Here is a 19,553-nt window from a genome sequence, read left to right as displayed (position 1 = left end):
GTTTCTGGAGGAGCAGCCCTGGGAACTGGTTTTGTTCCCTCAGGGGCACAACATGCCTGTTCTCACACTGCCAAAGAAAGCTGTTGATGCCAAGTGTGGCCAGGAGGAACCATTGCTGTGACTGCAGCCCCTCTCTTGGGGCCCTACAAACAGCGCTGCAAAAGGAGCCCCTTGGAGCTCTCCTGGGCCAGCGACTCCGTCTGAGTGGGGCCTCTCCCAGCCGGGAACTCTCCTGTTTGCTGCACTCGGGGATCCTGAACAAGGACAGAACCTGGGCCAATCCCCCCACTCCTCCAGGCTCAACCCTTCACCCGCTGGGGAGATGCCAAAGCATCCACAGGGAGCGTTTCCTGCCCTCAGGGGAATTTGTCACAGGTGCCTTGCACTGACTCTTTGTGTCTGTGTGCACACAGGAGTGCCTGTGCTGGGGAAATGTGGCAGAAATGATGCTCTCGGAGGGGTTGGAGTGCCTTAGATAGCTGAGTCAACCAGGCCTGTAAGTGAGGTGACTTATCACAAGGTCTAAGTGAAGTTAAATGCTGCTAAGAGTTGCTCCTTTGCTATGTTGTTATGTTTAATATAAGTTATAAGCTGAGTTAAATACTGTTAAGTGTTATTTCTCGATTAAATTGGTATGGCATAGGTTGCAAGTTAGGTGAAATACTGTTAAGCTTTTTTCTTTTGCTAAATTGTGAAGTTCGAGGTAGAAGTCAAGGTTTAGTCCTGTTAGGTTTTAGCTGTGTTAAGCTTTTAGGCCATATTCCTTTTATCCTTGCCTTCACTGCCCTTTTGGCACACTCACACACACAGGGAGAGTTCTTGTTTCATTTCTGGTTTGATTGGCTGGATTTGTCTTGGCTTTGTTGTTTCTTTGTTTCCTTTGTGTGCCTGAATTGCCCATTCAGGAACAGAGTGACTCTTGCCAAGGAACTTTGAGCTGCTGTCCCTTAATATTAAATCCGGTTTTTGCTGATCCCTTGCTGGGGATTTTTTGCGCGCTCTCAAGCGCTCGTGCATAAGAGGGTGAAAGAGCCCTGGCCCAGGCTCTGGCCCTGGGGGACACGAGGACGCTGCCGGGGGGTCCCTGTCCCCCTGTCCCCCCACCAGGGCCCCGACCCCCTGTCCCCGTGTCAGGCTCTGGGGTCGATCTCGTGGAACATCCTCTGGGGGAGGCTGCGGAACCGGGGGTGGGGGGAGCCAGTCAGGAGACCCCACTGTGCATGAGCAGCATTGGACTGCTCTGGGGGAACTGTGAGGGGGGGCTGGGGCAAAGGGACCTCCCCAGTGACCTCACACAGCTCCTGTGATGTCACACAGCTGATCTGTGATGTCACAGCCCCCTGTGATGTCTTACAGCTCCTGTGATGTCACACAGCTGATCTGTGATGTCACACAGCCCCCTGTGATGTCACAGCCCACATGATGATGCCACGCATTCTTCTGTGATATCACACAACCTACCCTGCGATGTCATACAGCCATTCAATGATGTCACAAACTGATCTGTGATGTCACAGCCCCTCTGTGATGTCAGAGAGATACCCTGTGATGGCATAATCCGTTCTATGATGTCCAGCCATTTATGTCACAGAGCCTACTCCTCGATGTCGAAGGCAACTCTGAGATGAAACACACCTACTCTGTGATGTCACAGCCTGCTCTGTGATGTTACACAGTCACACGGCGATGTCACAACCCACTCTCTGATGTCACAAAGCCACTTTCCATGTTGGCAAAGTTTGCTCCATGGCCTCACACCCTATTCTATGACATCACAGCCAGCTCTGTGATGTCACAACCCCCTCAGTGATGTCACAAAAACCTCTCTATGATGTGATACTGCCACTCTCTAATGTCACAGCACAAACTTTGACCTCACAGCTTGATCTATGATGTCACACAGCCATATCATGAAATAACAGCCTGCTGTGTGATGTCACAGAATCCCCTCTATGATGCTGTAGTTACTCAGTGACCTCTCACAACAAACTCTGTGATGTCATAGCCCAACCTGTGACCTCACACAGCCCACTCTGTGCTGTCACACAGCCCCTTGCTGACATCACAGCTGCTCTGTGCCTCTAGGACACAGCCACAGAGGTGCCGCTGTGACACAGCCCCCTCTGGGACAACCCCCAGCCCCTGCCAGTGCTGAGCCCCTGTCAGCTCTGTCTGTGCCCTGCTGGTGTCCCTGAGCTGCCCTGGCAGTGCCCCAGCCCTGCTGGGCTGTGCACAGGAGCTGCTCCTGGCCAGAGCTGTCTCTCTGCAGTGCTGCCCTTGCCAGGAGCTGCCTCTGGGCCAGGAGCCCAGCCCAGCTCAGCAGCACAGACACAGCACCAGGACTTTAATGACCCTCTGGGGCTTTGGTGCTCTTTGCATCAGACTCAGTCCCTCAGAGTGTGCTCAGAGAACTTCTCAGAGACTCAAAAAGAGACTGAAACACAGAAGTTTCTCATACTTTAAACCGATCCTTCTGAGGGACAGGTCTGAGAAAGTGTCCCCAGGTTTCAGCCAGAGAACAACACTGGAGGCAGTGATGACAGGTGGGGAGAAGGAAGGGAAAGATGTCTCTGATGCTGAGCAAACCTGCGCTTCTGTCCCTGCAGGCTGTCGTCATCCCCTGGCTGCCCCACCTGGCTGGCCCCTTCCTTTGCTGACAGCTCTGCCTCCTGCCTGCCTCTGCCTGCCCACACAAAGCCTTGGACTGCTCCAGGCGCCTTCTGGGGGATGTGTTGCACCACAGCCCTGCCCTGGCAGGGAAACTCCTTTCTCCCGCTGTCCAGTCTGGGCCTCCCCAGCTGCCCTTAGCACAATTATTTCTTCTTCAGGCTCATTCCCACTATGAAGAGAAGCTCCAGCCTCTATGAAACCACCCTTTACTCCCTCCCAGTCTACTCCTGTTCTGTCCTCAGTCTCCACACCAGTGAGCCCAGAGCTGCAGCCTCCTCCCGCTGGTTATGTTATGAGGCCTCCAAACCCCATCTTGGGAGATTTTTGGGTCCTCTCCAAGGTCTGTGAAAATAGAAGAACAGTGGTCAAAATTATTTTCTCCCAAATCTTGCAGTGAGAGAAAAAGGGTCAATGTCTTTAAACTGAATGAGGGTGGATTTACATTTGTTAGAAGGAGGAAACATTTTACAATTATGAGAGCGGCACAAAACTGCAACTGTTTTCCCAGAAAAGTAGATTCCCAACCCCAGGACTTCTCCAAGAGCAGGACCTTTGTGCAGCCTGACCCAGTGAAACCCTCTCATCCCCAAGGACAGAATTGCTGTTGTGTGGGTTCTCTGATGTGCTGGCTGCCCTCACTACGCTTCTGGCTAGAATGTCTGCTGAGGGCAGCCAGGCTGCTGCAGGGGCAGTGAGCTCACAGCCATCACCATGGCAGCCCTGTCCCCTGCGCCTGGCTCTCTCCTTTCCTCTGCCCCTGCCTTGTCTCTGCTGGCATGAAGAGTTTTGTCATTCATATCTTGTCCCCAAGGTGCTGGGGCCAATGGCTTCCCAGGCAGACTCCTGGAGCACAAGCTTTTCAGAGCCCAGGCAGAAATGAGCCCTGAGGCAGCAGCTCTGCAGTGCTGGCCACCAGGCCGGGCTGCCAAGGGAGGCTTCTGGCCATGCCCTGCAAGCAGCTGCTGCTGCCAAGGTGCCTTTGCTGCCTCAGGCTCTGCCTGGCACAGCTCCCAGCATGGCACTCTACCCTTGTGCCAGAGCCCTTCCCTGTGCTGGGGCTGGCCTGGGGCTTTTCCTGCAGTGAGACCTGCCCTGTTGATGGCACAGGAAAGGCAGTTCCTGCTGGAGCAGGAGGCTCTGCCTGCAATGGGCTCCAACAACTCCAGCAAGGCATTGTTGACTTCAAAATTGCTTCCTAGAACAGAATATTCTAATAATTGTTATAATTCCAGTACTGTGGTTAAGATCTTTCTGACTAATCATGATCACAATCCATCAGGGCTGTATTTATATAAATTTCTCTGGTACTCCATCATTAATCGTGTGGGACAAATTGCATTAAGGTTCAATTCCACCTCTCCAATCTTTTATACATAAACCTTTGACAAAGTCTGGGCTGGGATTGGATGCAGCCTCTCCCAGTCTCCTCTCTTAGAAGGAATTTTACAAGTCTAGGGGTCCTGCAGGGGTTTGAGGTTCCATGGTGGCTGTTGGAAGTAATTTCTCCACCTCATGTCTCAACAGGAGTTTCTGTAATAAAGAAATAAAGCTTTTGCCTGAAGCTCCCACTGTGCTCATGACAGGAACCGCTGTGAGTGTCTGGGACATCCCGGCTCTGTGGCAGCCTGGGGACTCCTGGGATGTCACCATGGAATGGCTGTGTCTGCCTCTGACCACAGGGCTCTTTACCATCCCCAGAAACCCCTGGGAGGTGTCCATGGAGCCCCTGTCTCTGCCTGTGACATTCTAGCTCTTAAACAGCCTGGAGACTCTTGGAATGTCCCCATGGAACCCCTCTGTGGGCCTGTGACAAATCTGATCCTTAGCAGGCAACCATCCCCAGCCCCCTGTTGCTATGGTCAGTTTCCATGGCAACCATCCCCAGCCCCCTGTTGCTATGGTCAGTTTCCATGGCAACCATCTCCAGCCCCCTGTTGCTATGGTCAGTTTCCATGGCAACCATCCCCAGCCCCCTGTTGCTATGGTCAGTTTCCATGGCAACCAGCCCCCGCCCCCTGTTGCTATGGTCAGTTTCCATGGCAACCATCCCCAGCCCCCTGTTGCTATGGTCAGTTTCCATGGCAACCATCCCCAGCCCCCTGTTGCTATGGTCAGTTTCCATGGCAACCATCCCCAGCCCCCTGTTGCCATGCTCAGTCCCTCGGCAGCTCCATGCAGACCCCAGTGGTTGCCATGGACACCAGCTCAGGCCTGCAGCCAGAGCCCGTTGCCATGGCAACCATTGGCAGTCCCATCCCCAGGGTCATGGGATCCCAGATCCACAGAATTGGCTGAGCTGGGAGGGACCCATCAGGATCCTGGAGTCCAACTGCTGGCCCTGCACAGGACACCCCAACAATGCCAGCCTGGGCCTGGCAGCGCTGTCCAAATGCTGCTGGAGCTCAGAGAGCCCTGAAGCTGGGAGCCTTCCCTGGGGAGCCTGGGCAGTGCCCCAGCAGCCTCTGGGGAAAAAACTTTTCCTGAGATCCAGCCTGAGCCTGCCCCGACTCAGCTGCAGCCGTTCCCTCCAGTCCTGTCCCTGGGCACCAGAGGGAAGAGGTTCCCACAGCCCCAGCCAGGGACCCACTCCCAAGGCTGTTGCCATGGCCAACAGGGCTGGGACCAGCTGGGATGCTCGGTTTCCATGGACCAGGGTTTAGGAATGGGATTCTCCCCCACTCCCAAGGATGTTGCCATGTCCACCAGGGTTGGGACCAGCTGGGATGCTCGGTCTCCACAGGCTGAGGTTTAGGAATGGGATTCATTCACCCCAATGTGAGGAACGCAAGGCTGCTAGAAGTCCCACAGGAAGCCCAGCTCAAGTAGCTAGATTCCTAAATTAGTCCTGAATTCACAGGCTTGGAGACTTTGCCACATGTGAAAATCATAAGTGTCTTCGTCCCTGTCACCTTTGTCACAGCTATACAGAGTTTTTCCTTCCTTTTAATAATCTTGGGCCAAATTTCCATCTTTTTTTTTTTTTTTTTTTTTGGAACCTGCCAGCAGCTGAGCTGGAGCTGTGCAGGAACCGATGAAACTTGGAATTGGCACAGAATTGCTTCCATTGTTGGTTTATTAATGTTTGGGATTTGTTTACATTTCCATCACAAGTGACTTGTGGCAAGAGCAAATGTTCCTCAAGGCATTTAACATGGTGTTAAGTTTGATTTCTGCCAAGTTTATTTTGTCCAGTGCCCAGGGGATGCTTGAGGGATGCTTGGGAGGGGCTTGGGGGGATTCTGTCCCTGTCCCTGTCACCTCAGGCCATTCCTGAGGTGGTGTCCATCATTCTCACCCCAGGGAATGCCTGGGGGTCTCCCTCTCTCTCACCCCCATGCCAGGGGTATGCTCGGGGCAGTCTCTGTCCCTCTCAGCCCAGGGGATCCTCGGGGGTCTCTGTCCCCTTGCCCTGCTGGTTGCTCGGTGGTCTCTCCATCCCTCTGGCCTCAGGGAATGCCTGTGCAGGGCTGGGGACCAGGGGCTCTGTGTCCCTCTCACTGCTGAGGGTGCTTGGGGCTGGGGGGCTCTCCGACCTTCCCATCCCTGTGGAGGCTGGGGGGGTCTCTGTCCCTCTCAGCCCTGGTGTGACCCCACCCAAACATCATCGGGGTCAGAGGGACAGAGACACCCCAAACCCCCAGAAGGGCTGGACCTGGGATCATGCTCCTACCCACATTTGTCTGTTTAGCCCAGAAATGAGTTCTGCACATTTAAGGCTGGTTCTGAGAGCGAAGGGAGGGAGGAAGAAGTGAGCAGTTTGTTTTACAAACTGCACTCACTCCTCCACATTCCAGCTCCTGGAGGGACAGATGGTGGGACAGGGCTCTCCTTGGCTTTTAGGGGTTTTTTAGCTCTCTGAGGCAGAGAAGTTCCCTGGACTGTGATTTTTCTTTTTCTTTGGAGCTGTTTTAACCTGCTCTGGACTGAACACCCAGAAGGGCACTGGCAGCTCACACCTGTGGCCCATTGGGCTGAGTCTGGGCTGTGGCTTTTCCAGTGATGGAGGAACTGATAAGAGACAGATAAGAGACTGATAAGAGAATGAGTGTGCTGAGCTACAGCCCAGGGAGGGACTTGCTGAGTTTGTCATCTCTTTTGAAGTGGCAAGAGGTTTTGTTGTTTAATATTGGTCATTTGCTCTGCTCGTGAATCCCTTGCCTGTTAAATAACCAGGTTTTTTCTACTTTTCTCCAAGGAAATCTTTTCCCAAACTGGTTGGTGGAGGGGCCGCTTGAATTTGCTTTCTAGTGGAATCCCCTTTTCGAGGTTTTCTCCCAAATTTGCCCTAAACCAGGACAGGACAGTGGGGAGAGGAGAGAGCCCCAAGTAACTGGATTGGGTGGAGGCTGGAGATGGGGACCCTGGGACCCCAAAGTGTGACATTGTCCCCTGTGTGTGTGGCCTTCTCAGGGAGAGGGTTTTACACCTGAGCCAGTTTGGGTAGGGGGGGTGGTGTTCACCCCCCGAGCAAGGATTACCCCACTGTTTCAGGTTGCAGTGCAAGATGTAACCAAATGCATGTTTTCCATCACCACCTTTAGAAACTGTTATAAACAGGCGGGGCAGTGTTCTTTATCTCTTCCATGACTCAGCCCTGATAACATCCCCAGGGGCTATCTTAGGTTAATGGGCCATTGAGTGTCCCTGCAGGACTGGTAAAATGACATCATCCCATTGTGGGATGCTCCACCCAGGGGGAGGAGCCACACATTCCTACCTGGATATAAGCTGAGACTTGCAGCACCAGGAGCACCTTGGCTACTGGATTCCCAGAGGACAAGAGCTCCATCACCACCACTGGACCTTAAGAGGAAGACCAGACCCTTCTACAGGATCACCGCTTCGACAGAATCACGTTCATCACTGCAACAGGACTGAGGCCACCATCTAATGGGACTGCTACCAGCACCCTGACCAACAGGGTGCCAGGTTATATCCTGACTGTCAGTTTAAGGCAGTGTTTCTGTATCATTGCCTTAATCTTAATTTTCTTCTTAAATTGTAATTCTGTCTTAGACTGTACCCCTGGTTTACCCTCAAACCTGTACATAACTCAATGCACTCAGCTCTTGTTTTCCTCCCAAAACAGAATTTCCCATCTCAAAACCACTGCCAGATGGAGGAGAAGGCTGCGAGGAAGAGGAAGATGTCCCGGGACCATCAGGTAGGTGAGGAGGAAGTCACAGCCCCTTTCCCTCTCTCTCCTGCTCCATCTCCCTGCAGAGCACAGCCCAAGGCTGCAGGACAACCCTGCTCCCAACGCCGTCATGCCAGGGATGCACGGGGAGAATCTCCTTCCCCTTCCCTCTGGCATGGTGGGAAATCCCATCCTCTCCTTGCCCTGCCTTCCTCAGACAAGGAGATGAGGATGGAGACCAGCGAGGACAAATCTCCACAGCAGAACCTTGTGGAAGAGGCCGTTTTGAGTGGCTCCATGGCACAGGAATCCAATGGGGAAGAAAATTCCCTGAGATCCTGCAGGAGGAGGTGCTCCAAACCCAGCCCAGGGTGCTCTGAGGAGGAAAGACCCAGCCTGTTGCAGGAAGGTGGACAGAGCTTCAGCCAGAGCTCAGAGCTGATGGTCCATGAGCAGCTTCATGATGGGGAGAAGCCCTACAAGTGCTTGGAGTGTGGGAAGAGCTTCAGGCAGAGCTGCCACCTGATCTGCCACCAGAGGATCCACACCGGGGAATGGCCCTACGAGTGTGGGGAGTGTGGGAAGGGCTTCAGCTACAGATCCACCCTTGTGACCCACCAACGCATCCACACCGGGGACAGGCCCTATGAATGCCTTGAGTGTCAGCAGAGATTTCAGACCCGCTCCACTCTCCTCAGGCACCAGAGGATTCACAGCGAGGAGAGGCCCTTCCTCTGCCCCGACTGCGGGAAGGGCTTCAAGCAAAACTCCCACCTTGTCACCCACCAGCGCATCCACACTGATGAGAGGCCCTTCCTCTGCCCCGACTGCGGGAAGGGCTTCAAGCGCAATTCCCAACTCGTCAGCCACCAGCGCATCCACACTGGGGAGAGGCCCTAGGAGTGCCACACCTGTCAGAAGAGGTTTCACAGCAGCTGCAATCTCCTCCTGCATGAGCGGATTCACAGCGAGGAGAGGCCCTTCCGCTGCCCCGACTGCGGGCAGGGCTTCAAGCACAACTCCACTCTCGTCACCCACCGGCGCATCCACACTGGGGAGAGGCCCTACCAGTGTCCCCAGTGTGGGAAGAGCTTCACCAGCAGCTCTAACTTGACCCAACACCAATGGAGTCACTGGTAAGGGAAGCCCTGCAAATGCCCCTGCTGCAGGAAGAGCTTCATGAACTGCTCCAGCTTCATCCCCCACTGGATGACCCATGCTGGTCAGAGCCCTGGTGATCCATGTTTCCTGTGATCCATGCTGGGAGGACACCTGTCCCTTTTCCTGCCCCTGCCAATGACATGATGTGGAATCGAATAACATGAGGTTGTGTCCATGGCCGTGACATTCCATTCACTCCCACCTCTGGTCATTGCCAGGGGCAGGAAAGGGAGTCTCTCTCTCCCCTCGAGGAGAAGGGTGTCCTTCCCAGGCAGGAGGAAATTGTGGCCGGGAAGAGACAGTCAGCTGAGTTGTAGTTTTCCATTTTTCTTATCCCTTTTGTTATCAATATTGTTGCTGTTCCTGTTTGTTCCTGATCTTGTTGCTGTTCCCAATAAATTCTTCCTATCCTAGCCCAGGATCTTTGCCTTTTGTGCTTTCCATGGGAGGCAGGAGGGCAGCAATCGGCAGCGCGGTTTTAGGGGGAGCAGGAAATTGGGGAATCCCATTCCTGAACCCCGCCCTGTGGAAACCAAGCATCCCAGCTGGTCCCAGCCCTGGTGGCCATGCTAAGGATCAGATTAGTCACAGGCCCACAGAGGGGTTCCATGGGGACTTTCCAAGAGTCTCCAGGCTGTTCAAGAGCTGGAATGTCACAGGCAGAGATGGGGGCTCCATGGACACCTCCCAGGGGTTTCTGGGGATGGTAAAGATCTTCTGTGGTCAGAGACAGTCACAGCCATTCCACGGTGACCTCCCAGGGCACCTTGGGCTGCAAAGGCACCCATCTGTCACAGGCACTCACGGGGGCTCCACGGTGACATCCCAGTGGTCCTCAGGCTGCCAACGAGCCGGGATGTCCCAGACACTCACAGGGGTTCCTGTCATGGGCAAAGTGGGAGCTTCAGGCAAAAGCTTTATTTCTTTATTGGGGAAACTCCTGCTGAGTCATGAGGTGGAGAAATGACACCCAACACCCACCATGGATCCTCAAACCCCTGCAGGGCCTCTACTTCTAAAATTCCTTCTGAAAAAGGAAACTGGGAGCGGCTGGATGGAATCCCAGCCTCAGAATTTTTCAAAGGTGTAAAAGATTGGACAGGTAGAATTGAACCTTAATTCAATTTGTCCCACAGGATTAACAATGGAATACCAGATATATTTATATAAATATGGATCTGAATGATTCTGATCATGATTAGATAACACGGCTTATTTACACCACAGAGTAAATTTAAAAAAAAACAAACTAGTTATTTACTCCACAATATGGGAACTATAACAGTTATTCAAATATTCTGCTTCAGGAAGCAATTTTGAAGTCAACAATGCCTTGCTGGAGTTGTTGGAGCCCATGGCAGGCAGACCCTCCTGCTCCAGCAGGAACTGCCTTTCCTGTGCCATCAACAGGGCAGGTCCCACTGCAGGAAAAGCTCCAGGCCAGCCCCAGCACAGGGGAGGGCTTGGGCACAAGGGCAGAGTGCCGTGCTGGGAGCTGTGCCAGGCAGAGCCTGAGGCACCAAAGGCACCTTGGCAGCAGCAGCTGCTTGCAGGGCATGGCCAGAAGCCTCCCTTGGCAGCCCGGCCTGGTGGCCAGCACTGCAGAGCTGCTGCCTCAGGGCTCATTTCTGCCTGGGCTCTGAAAAGCCACTTGTGCTCCAGGAGCCTGCCTGGGAAGCCATTGGTCCCAGCACCTTGGGCACAAGATATTAATGACAAAACTCTTCATGCCAGCAGAGACAAGGCAGGGACATAGGAAAGAGGAAAGGAGAGAGCCAGGCCCAGGGGACAGGGCTGCCATGGTGATGGCTGTGAGGTCCCTGCCCCTGCAGCAGCCTGGCTGCCCTCAGCAGACATTCTGGCCAGAAGCGTAGTGAGGGCACCCCAGCACATCAGAGAACCCACACAACAGGAATTCTGTCCTTGGGGATGAGAGGGTCAGGTTGCACAAAGGTCCTGCTCTTGGATAATTCCTGGGATGAGGAATCCACTTCTCTAGAAAAACAATTGCAGTTTTGTGCCACTCTCATAATTGTGAAATATTTCCTCCTTCTAACAAATGTAAATCCACCCTCATTCATTTCAGAGATATTGAGCCTTGTTCTGTCACTGCAAGACTTGGGAGAAAATAATTTCTACCACTATTCTTCCATTTTCACAGACTTTGGAGAGAACCCAAAAATCTCCCAAGATGGGGTTTGAAGGCCTCATCACATAACCAGCGGGAAGAGGCTGCAGGCTCTGGGCTCAGGGGTGTGGAGATTGAGGACAGAACAGGAGTAGACTGGGAGGGAGTAAAGGGTGGCTTCACAGAGCCTGGAGCTTCTCTTCATAGTGGGAATGAGCCTGAAGAAGAAATAATTGTGCTAAGGGCAGCTGGGGAGGCCCAGACTGGACAGCGGGAGAAAGGAGTTTCCCTGCCAGGGCAGGGCTGTGGTGCAACACATCCCCCAGAAGGCGTCTGGAGCAGCCCAAGGCTTTGTGTGGGCAGGCAGAGGCAGGCAGGAGGCAGAGCTGTCAGCAAAGGAAGGGGCCAGCCAGGTGGGGCAGCCAGGGGATGACAACAGCCTGCAGGGACAGAAGCGCAGGTTTGCTCAGCATCAGAGACATCTTTCCCTTGCTTCTCCCCACCTGTCATCACTGCCTCCAGTGTTGTTCTCTGGCTGCAACCTGGGGACACTTTCTCAGTCATGTCCCTCAGAAGGATTGGTTTAAAGTATGAGAAACTTCTGTGTTTCACTCTCTTTTTGAGTCCCTGAGAAGTTCTCTGAGCACACTCTGAGGGACTGAGTCTGATGCAAAGAGCACCAAAGCCCCAGAGGGTCATTAAAGTCCTGGTGCTGTGTCTGTGCTGCTGAGCTGGGCTGGGCTCCTGGCCCAGAGGCAGCTCCTGGCAAGGGCAGCGCTGCAGAGAGACAGCTCTGGCCAGGAGCAGCTCCTGTGCACAGCCCAGCAGGGCTGGGGCACTGCCAGGGCAGCTCAGGGACACCAGCAGGGCACAGACAGAGCTGACAGGGGCTCAGCACTGGCAGGGGCTGGGGGATGTCCCAGAGGGGGCTGTGTCACAGCGGCACCTCTGTGGCTGTGTCCTAGAGGCACAGAGCAGCTGTGATGTCAGCAAGGGGCTGTGTGACAGCACAGAGTGGGCTGTGTGAGGTCACAGGTTGGGCTGTGACATCACAGAGTTTGTTGTGAGAGGTCACTGAGTAACTACAGCATAATAGAGGGGATTCTGTGACATCACACAGCAGGCTGTTACTTCATGACATGGCTGTGTGACATCATAGATCAAGCTGTGAGGTCAAAGTTTGTGCTGTGACATTAGACAGTGGCAGTATCACATCATAGAGAGGCTTTTGTGACATCACTGAGGGGGTTGTGACATCACAGAGCTGGCTGTGATGTCATAGAATAGGGTGTGAGGCCATGGAGCAAACTCTGCCAACATGGAAAGTGGCTTTGTGACATCAGAGAGTGGGTTGTGACATCGCCGTGTGACTGTGTAACATCACAGAGCAGGCTGTGACATCACAGAGTAGGTGTGTTTCATCTCAGAGTTGCCTTCGACATCGAGGAGTAGGCTCTGTGACATAAATGGCTGGACATCATAGAACGGATTATGCCATCACAGGGTATCTCTCTGACATCACAGAGGGGCTGTGACATCACAGGTCAGTTTGTGACATCATTGAATGGCTGTATGACATCCCAGGATAGGTTGTGTGATATCACAGAAGAATCTGTGACACCATCCTGTGGGCTGTGACATCACAGTGGGCTCTGTGACATCACAGGGAGCTGTGAGACATCACAGGGGGCTGAGTGACATCACACATCAGCCGTGTGACATCACAGATCAGCTGTGTGACATCACAGGAGCTGTGTGAGGTCACTGGGGAGGTCACTCTGCCCCAGCCCCCCCATCACAGTTCCCCCAGAGCAGTCCAACGCTGCTCGTGCACAGTGGGGTCCCCTGTCCCCCGGGTACCCCCGCCGCCCATGCTGCAGCCTCCCCCAGAGGATGTTCCACAAGATCGACCCCAGAGCCTGACACGGGGACAGGGGGTCGGGGCCCTGGTGGGGGGACAGGGGGACAGGGACCCCCCAGCAGCGTCCTCGTGTCCCCCAGGGCCAGAGCCTGGGCCAGGGCTCTTTCACCCTCTTATGCACGAGCGCTTGAGAGCGCGCAAAAAATCCCCAGCAAGGGATCAGCAAAAGACAGATTTAATATTAAGGGATAGCAGCCCAAAGTTCCTTGGCAAGAGTCACTCTGTTCCTGAATGGGCAATTCAGGCACACAAAGGAAACAAAGAAACAACAAAGCCAAAACAAATCCAGCCAATCAAACCAGAAATGAAACAAGAACTCTCCCTGTGTGTGTGAGTGTGCCAAAAGGGCAGTGAAGGCAAGGATAAAAGGAATATGGCCTAAAAGCTTAACACAGCTCAAACCTAACAGGACTAAACCTTGACTTCTACCTTGAACTTCACAATTTAGCAAAAGAACAAAGATAATAGTATTTCACGTATCTTGCAACCTATGCCATACCAATATAATAGAGAAATAACAGTATTTAACTCAGCTTATAACTTATATTAAACATAACAACATAGCAAAGGAGCAACTCTTAGCAGCATTTAACTTCACTTAGACCTTGTGCCTTAACCTCATTTACAGGTCTGACTGACTCAACTATCCAAGGCACTCCAACCCCTCCGAGAGCAGCATTTCTGCCACATCTCCCCAGCACAGGCACTCCTGTGTGCACACAGACACAAAGAGTCAGTGCAAGGCACCTGTGACAAATTCCCCTGAGGGCAGGAAATACTCCCTGTGGATGCTTTGGCATCTCCCCAGCGGGTGAAGGGTTGAGCCTGGAGGAGTGGGGGGATCGGCCCAGGCTCTGTCCTTGTTCAGGATCCCCGAGTGCAGCAAACGGGAGAGTTCCCGGCTGGGAGAGGCCCCACTCAGAGGGAGTCGCTGGCCCAGGAGAGCTCCAAGGGGCTCCTTTTGCAGCGCTGTTTGTAGGGCCCCAAGAGAGGGGCTTCAGTCACAGCAATGGTTCCTCCTGGCCGCACTTGGCATCAACAGCTTTCTTTGGCAGTGTGAGAACAGGGATGTTGTGCCACTGAGGGAACAAAACCAGTTCCCAGGGCTGCTCCTACAGCAACCAGGAGCTGGTTGGGCAGCAGCAGTGCCTCGGGCAGACAGTGTTTGTGCTGAGCTGCAGAGGAGCTGAGCCCAGGGGCTGTTGACCAAGGCCAAGGCCCAAGGAGCATTTCTCAGCTGGCAGGGCGGTCTGAGAGCGGCAGCAGCGCCCGGGCCAGGCGGGGCTCCACGGCGCCGGGCCCGGATGGCGCTGCCGGGGCAGCGGGCGGGGCTGGGGCCGAGCTGCGGCGGGCCGGGGAGGGAGCCCGGCCAGGCGGGGCTCACCCATGAACCTGATGGCCGCCTCTCGCAGGGACTCCTGTGGGCTATCCAGGAACCGCAGGGCCCATTGCATGCGCTCGCTCGCTTGTCTCCTGTCCTCTAGCAGCTGCAGAGAGCAGCAGCAGGGAAGGCTCGGCGCGGGCTCAGCCCCTGTGGCGGGCGCTCCCTGCACCCAGCCCCGGCCTCCCCTGCCCGCACAGCCCTGAGGCGCGGCCAGCAGCCGCTGGCGCCGGGCTCCGCAGGGGGCAGAGGGCCGGCTGCTGCCCGGGGAGCCGCGGGGCCGCCCCGCAGCCCCGCCGCGCCGGGGCTCCATGGGCACCCGGCTCGGGCCCACAGCAGCCTGGAGAAGAGCCCGCGCGGCCTCTGGCAATGGAGCGGCGTGTGGGGTGGAGGCTGGCACCCCTGCGTACAGCACTTTACATGGACTGACTCCAGACTTCAGACCTTACAGAACATGGTTTCACAGTGACATTCACACAATAACAGATCTCTAGAGCTTTGGGCAATCACACAGCAGGTTCTTGTTTCCATGTGGCAGGATGGTAGAAGTGCTGCCACCTCCTTCGAAGCATCTCCTTCAGAAACCACTTGGAGCAAGGCCACAAGAACAGCCATTCACAGTCCATGCACACATGCACGCCTCACATAGCTCAGCAGAGGAAAGACAGGAGGGGTCTTTGATGTATTCCAGTGAAGGTTTATTGCATCCACCATGCCAAAGGGATCAGGGACAAAGACCTGGCCATGGGGTCTGCACAAGGTTAAGTAGGGGCCAGTGGGACACGGGGGCAGCACCAAGGGCAGGGCAAAGGGCACTGGCCTACAGGGAAGACGGGGCTGGCCACCAGGGGTACCACAATCAGTGAGGAAACAGGGAAAGGAAAACCAGGAGTCTTTGGGACACATAGGGAAAAGAACTGGGGTGGATCATTGTGTTGCAAGGCTCCATGGGGAAGTTTTCTCTTTCAGCCTAGGTGGAGACTCTGGTATATTCTTGCAAGGCAAGGCCCTTGGGATTGCCCTGAAGGATTCAAAGGATTCCAAAGGTTTTATATAGGAAGGAATTAACAAAAAGCACAGTTTTCACATCCAAGGCAAAGAAATGATTAAGGGAAAATTAATTTCCAGCAAGGAACCTTATCTCAAGAATGTATGATGCAAGCTAACTGCCATGTGAATGAGTGAAAGCCTGGCTCCTTTTCAGCAGGAAATATTTCCCCATGTAAACAAATAGCACTGCTACTGTTAGTGCTGGATCCCCCAGGATGGTGTCATGCACAGCACACAGTACAGCTGGGTCATGAGATGCAGGGAGAAAAGAGCAGCAACCTCTCTGAATGTATCATAAGGATATAAAGCTAGCAGGGAGCATCCAAAGTGGGGAATGAAGATGATGAGGGGACAGGAGGGGAAGCTGTATGAGGAACAGCTGAGGTCAACTGGCTTGTTCAGCTTGGAGAGAAGGAGGAGGAGAGAGAGAGAGAGGAGGTCTCAGCATTGTGGAGGATTTTGTGAACAGCTGGCTAGCTGACAAAGGTCACACTGACATAATACCGTTAGTTAATGAAGAAGGAGATAGGTATAGGAGCCAGCAGTCAGTGTCTAAATCAGGCTCAGGGCCCAGTATTCGGTGTCTGCACCTTCAGCGAGGGCAGGGGGCCAGCAGGGGCTGTTGTCTGGGTGCTGCCAATAAAGGGCAGGGGGCAGTCGCAGGGCTGGCAGCCAGCCCGGGCCCTGGCGGCTGCCCAGGCCACGGTGCCGTGACCGCGGCCCCCCTGTCACAGAGCTCTGAGCCCACAGAGCTGCTGCCACCATGGCGAGGGCTCCCGCGTCTCCTCCAGCAGGGCTGCACAGTCGCTGCTGCCCCGGCAGCTTTTGGCCCCACAGAAACAGCAGCAGAGCCTGCTCAGGAATGTGCTCAAGAACAGCAAGTCTACTTTCAGCACTTCCATTGGCTGCTCCTTTAGGGTGATCGCACCACACTCAGAGACACAGAACACCTTCTCCTTCTCCTTTGAGAATTATGTCTGTCCTCTGCACTTTCGCAGTGCTCCAGATATTAGCTGCTGGCCTCAGCTAGACATATAAACAATGCTGCATTAAACTTTAAACTCCCCTGGTTTTTTATGCAAGGATGCATGAAAAACACACAGAAAAGTCCAAGAAGACATGCGAGTGGCTCTGTAGAGTCTCTCTGTCCTGTGAAATTCAGTAGCTGTTGGTGCTTTTGTACTGCAGCTAATCCCAGCTATGGAAAAAATCATTCCAGGAAAGAGCAACATCATCTGACAGAGACCAAGTGTTGCAGCAGTGCTCCAGGTGCTGCTGCCAACAGCCCCTGCAGGGAGGAGCACAGCCCCCAGTGCACGTGGGCTTTGGCTCCCTGTGGCACAGAAGCCCCCTGGGGCACACGTCTCTGGGGCAGGAGAGGGGCAGCAGCGCTGCCAGGGCTCGGGGGGTGGCAGCTCTGCTTGGGCGGGGACTCTGCCACACCTGCTGATGGCAGCGCTGCCCGGGCCCCAGGGCTCAGAGCAGCATTGGTGCCCTGGCCCACACGTTCCCTCTGCCTATCACAGCCGCGGGTTTAGGATGGCCAGCAGCCGGGACGTGTCCCAAGGAGGCCGTGCCAGCTTCCCTGGAAGGCCCCGTGCCGTTGCCAGCGCGGCTGCCTCGGCAGCCCTGGCGGCTCCTTCTCCTGCCCTGAGCCTGCAGAGCAGGGCAGCGTTTGCTGATGGGCTGAGCCCTTCCTAAAGATCCTGTCAGGCTGCCTTAGACACTTGGGGCCAGGGATTCCTTCCAACCTGGGCCACTTTGGGTGGGCTGGGGGCGGCCCCAGGGCAGATGGCAGTGTGTGCAAGGGCCCTTTGTGACACGCTGCAGCACGGTCACCGTGGCATGGAATGGTACTGGGTATCCAAGGGCCTTTGTGATACGTGCAGACATAGGAGCTGGAAGTGATAAGAACACTCCAGAGTTCTCTGAGCACGCGATGGGACAGAGCGGTGCTGTGAGGAGCCCCCACACAGTGCACTCGTTCTTGTCTGACCCAGAGGTTTTCTGAGGCGTTGTTCCTGCAGCTGACCTTGAGGCCAGAGCACAGGACCTGGTGACCTGTGGCCTTCCGAGGCTTCTGTTCTGCAGGTGCCCTCGAGGGCAGAGCTTGGGACTTGGTGCCCTGGACCTTTTCCAAGGCCTCTGTCTTGCAACTAGCTCCAGTCACTGACATGGAGCAGAGACCCCCGAGAGTACCCAAGATGGCCTGTTTGGAGGAGGAGAAAGAAGGCTCTGGAGCTGCCACAGCAGAGCAGACAGAAGAGGTGGTGCCATTCCATCCACCACAGGAGGGTGAGTGGCAGAGTTGGGCCACAGTGCTGGAGCCTGCGGCCAGCCTGGCCCCATCCCATGGCATCCCATCCCAACCTATCCCATGGCTTCCCATCCCATGGCATCCCATGGCATCCCATGGCATCCCATGGCATCCCATGGCATCCCATCCCATCCCATCCCATCCCATCCCATCCCATCCCATCCCATCCCATCCCATCCCATCCCATCCCATCCCAGGCATCCATCCCTGGGGGCCATGCCCATTGACAGGACAGAAGAGGGCCCAGGCAGACACCCCGCAGTGGCCGTGCTCCATCCCCCTGGGGCATCCCGGGGCTGTCCCTGCCTGGGGAGCGCAGGGCTGGGCTGTGTTCTCCGGCCTCTCCCGCAGCCCCTCAGCTCTGGCTGCGCTCACTCTTTGTCAGATGCAGCCGTGGAGCGCACACAAGAGCAGCAATCCAGCCGTGGCCGCTTCCGCAGAATAGCGCAGGTACCTGCAGCCATGCCCACCTGGGCTGGGCCTGCTGTCCCTGCTCGGCCGAGCACCGTGTGTGGAGCACTCCATGGAACATCCCTGGCTTCTTGCCTTTCTCCTACAGCTCATTTGCAAATTCATCAAGAGGATTCGGCAGGAAGAGACCATCACCAGGGGAGCTGCGTACAGACCATACTCGCCCATCTTCCAAAGCAAGACCAGTGCTGCCCTGCTGTATATGCTTGTAGAGGAAGATTGTTACCATCCAAAGCAAGTAAGCAGCCTGTGGCCAGGGTTTGATCCCCCAAGGAATTGCTTGGTCTCCGAAGCCACGCCTGCTGGTCCTTGTGAGCCTCTGAAGCCATCGCAGTGTGATGGGAAGGGAAGAACATCTCTGGGGAAGCTGGGGACATTGCTCCCTCTGGCAGCTTTCCAAGTCTCCCTGTGCCTTCTCCAGGTGCCCGCCATGGTGAGGTACATCCACCAGTGGCTCCTGGCCAATGATTCCGCTGAGCACAGGCTGGACAAGACCCTGCTGAATCTCACTGAAGCACTGACAAATGACGCAGTCATGACGCTCCTGCGTGTGGCCCCGTCCTGTGACAGGTAAGGGCCCAGCTGCCCAGAGAGCTCAGGGCTCCCCAGCCCATCACCCTGCACAGCCTGGCCCAGGTGTCTAAACAGCAGAGACTTCCAGGGCCCTCTGGCTGCTCCCTTTCCCAGCCCTGGCATGTCAGCCCCCGAGCCTGCTGCCGTGCTCCCTCCCTGCCCCTCAGGGCTCTGTCCACACAGGGCTGGGCTGCCTGAGTGCTGCTGGCGAGGGATGGTGGGCAGAGGCAAAGCCAGCAGTCAGCCTGGGCCCTTAGAGATGCCCAGGCCACAGTACTGTGTCTGAGACCCGCCCTGAGACAGAGCTCTAACCCTGCAGAGCTGCCATGGCCATGTGGAAGACCATCATGGGCTCAAGCAGGACTGCAAAGCCAGTGCAGCTGACACTCCTGGATGTGCTGGGGAACTGGCCAGTGTGCAGCACGTGCACCTCCGATGGGGACAAAACGGGTGTCTTTGCCCTGGCTGTGAGTTTCTGCAAGTGGCCTTTGCTGGCCCCAAGGCTGCCTCTCCAGCAGCTCTCCATCCTCCTTCCCCCACTGCATCTCCCTGCCTCAGGCACTGGCCTGAAACCTGGCCCAGGGGCAGCTTCAGGGCCACCAGGCCCCCTGCTCCCCCTGCGTCTCTCCGGGCCTCTCCCTGCCACGCTCGGGCCCTGCCACACGGACACCTCGGCACTGAGCGCTCTCTGTGGGGCTTTGTCCTTTGCAGGCAACTCTGGTGATGTGGAAGGTCCTCCAGGTG

General features: G+C 55.3%; 1 protein-coding gene across 1 annotated transcript; it reads left to right on the top strand.

The window, feature by feature from the left end:
• Window positions 1–5,270: 5,270 nt before the first annotated feature.
• LOC135292937 (zinc finger protein 892-like) lies at window positions 5,271–9,381 on the top strand. Its single transcript, XM_064406982.1, has 2 exons — window positions 5,271–7,834; window positions 8,025–9,381. Exon 2 carries the CDS (start codon window positions 8,033–8,035, stop codon window positions 8,705–8,707), a length of 675 nt encoding a protein of 224 aa, XP_064263052.1. The 5' UTR covers window positions 5,271–7,834; window positions 8,025–8,032; the 3' UTR covers window positions 8,708–9,381.
• Window positions 9,382–19,553: the final 10,172 nt, after the last annotated feature.

Source organism: Passer domesticus, unplaced genomic scaffold, assembly GCF_036417665.1.
Source record: "Passer domesticus isolate bPasDom1 unplaced genomic scaffold, bPasDom1.hap1 HAP1_SCAFFOLD_58, whole genome shotgun sequence".
NCBI lineage: Eukaryota > Metazoa > Chordata > Aves > Passeriformes > Passeridae > Passer > Passer domesticus.
This window is presented reverse-complemented; position numbering and strand designations above follow the sequence as displayed.

Excerpts from the sequence above, each read along its gene's own strand:
- LOC135292937 (XM_064406982.1), top strand. The coding sequence starts at position 8,033 with ATGAGGATGGAGACCAGCGAGGACAAATCTCCACAGCAGAACCTTGTG.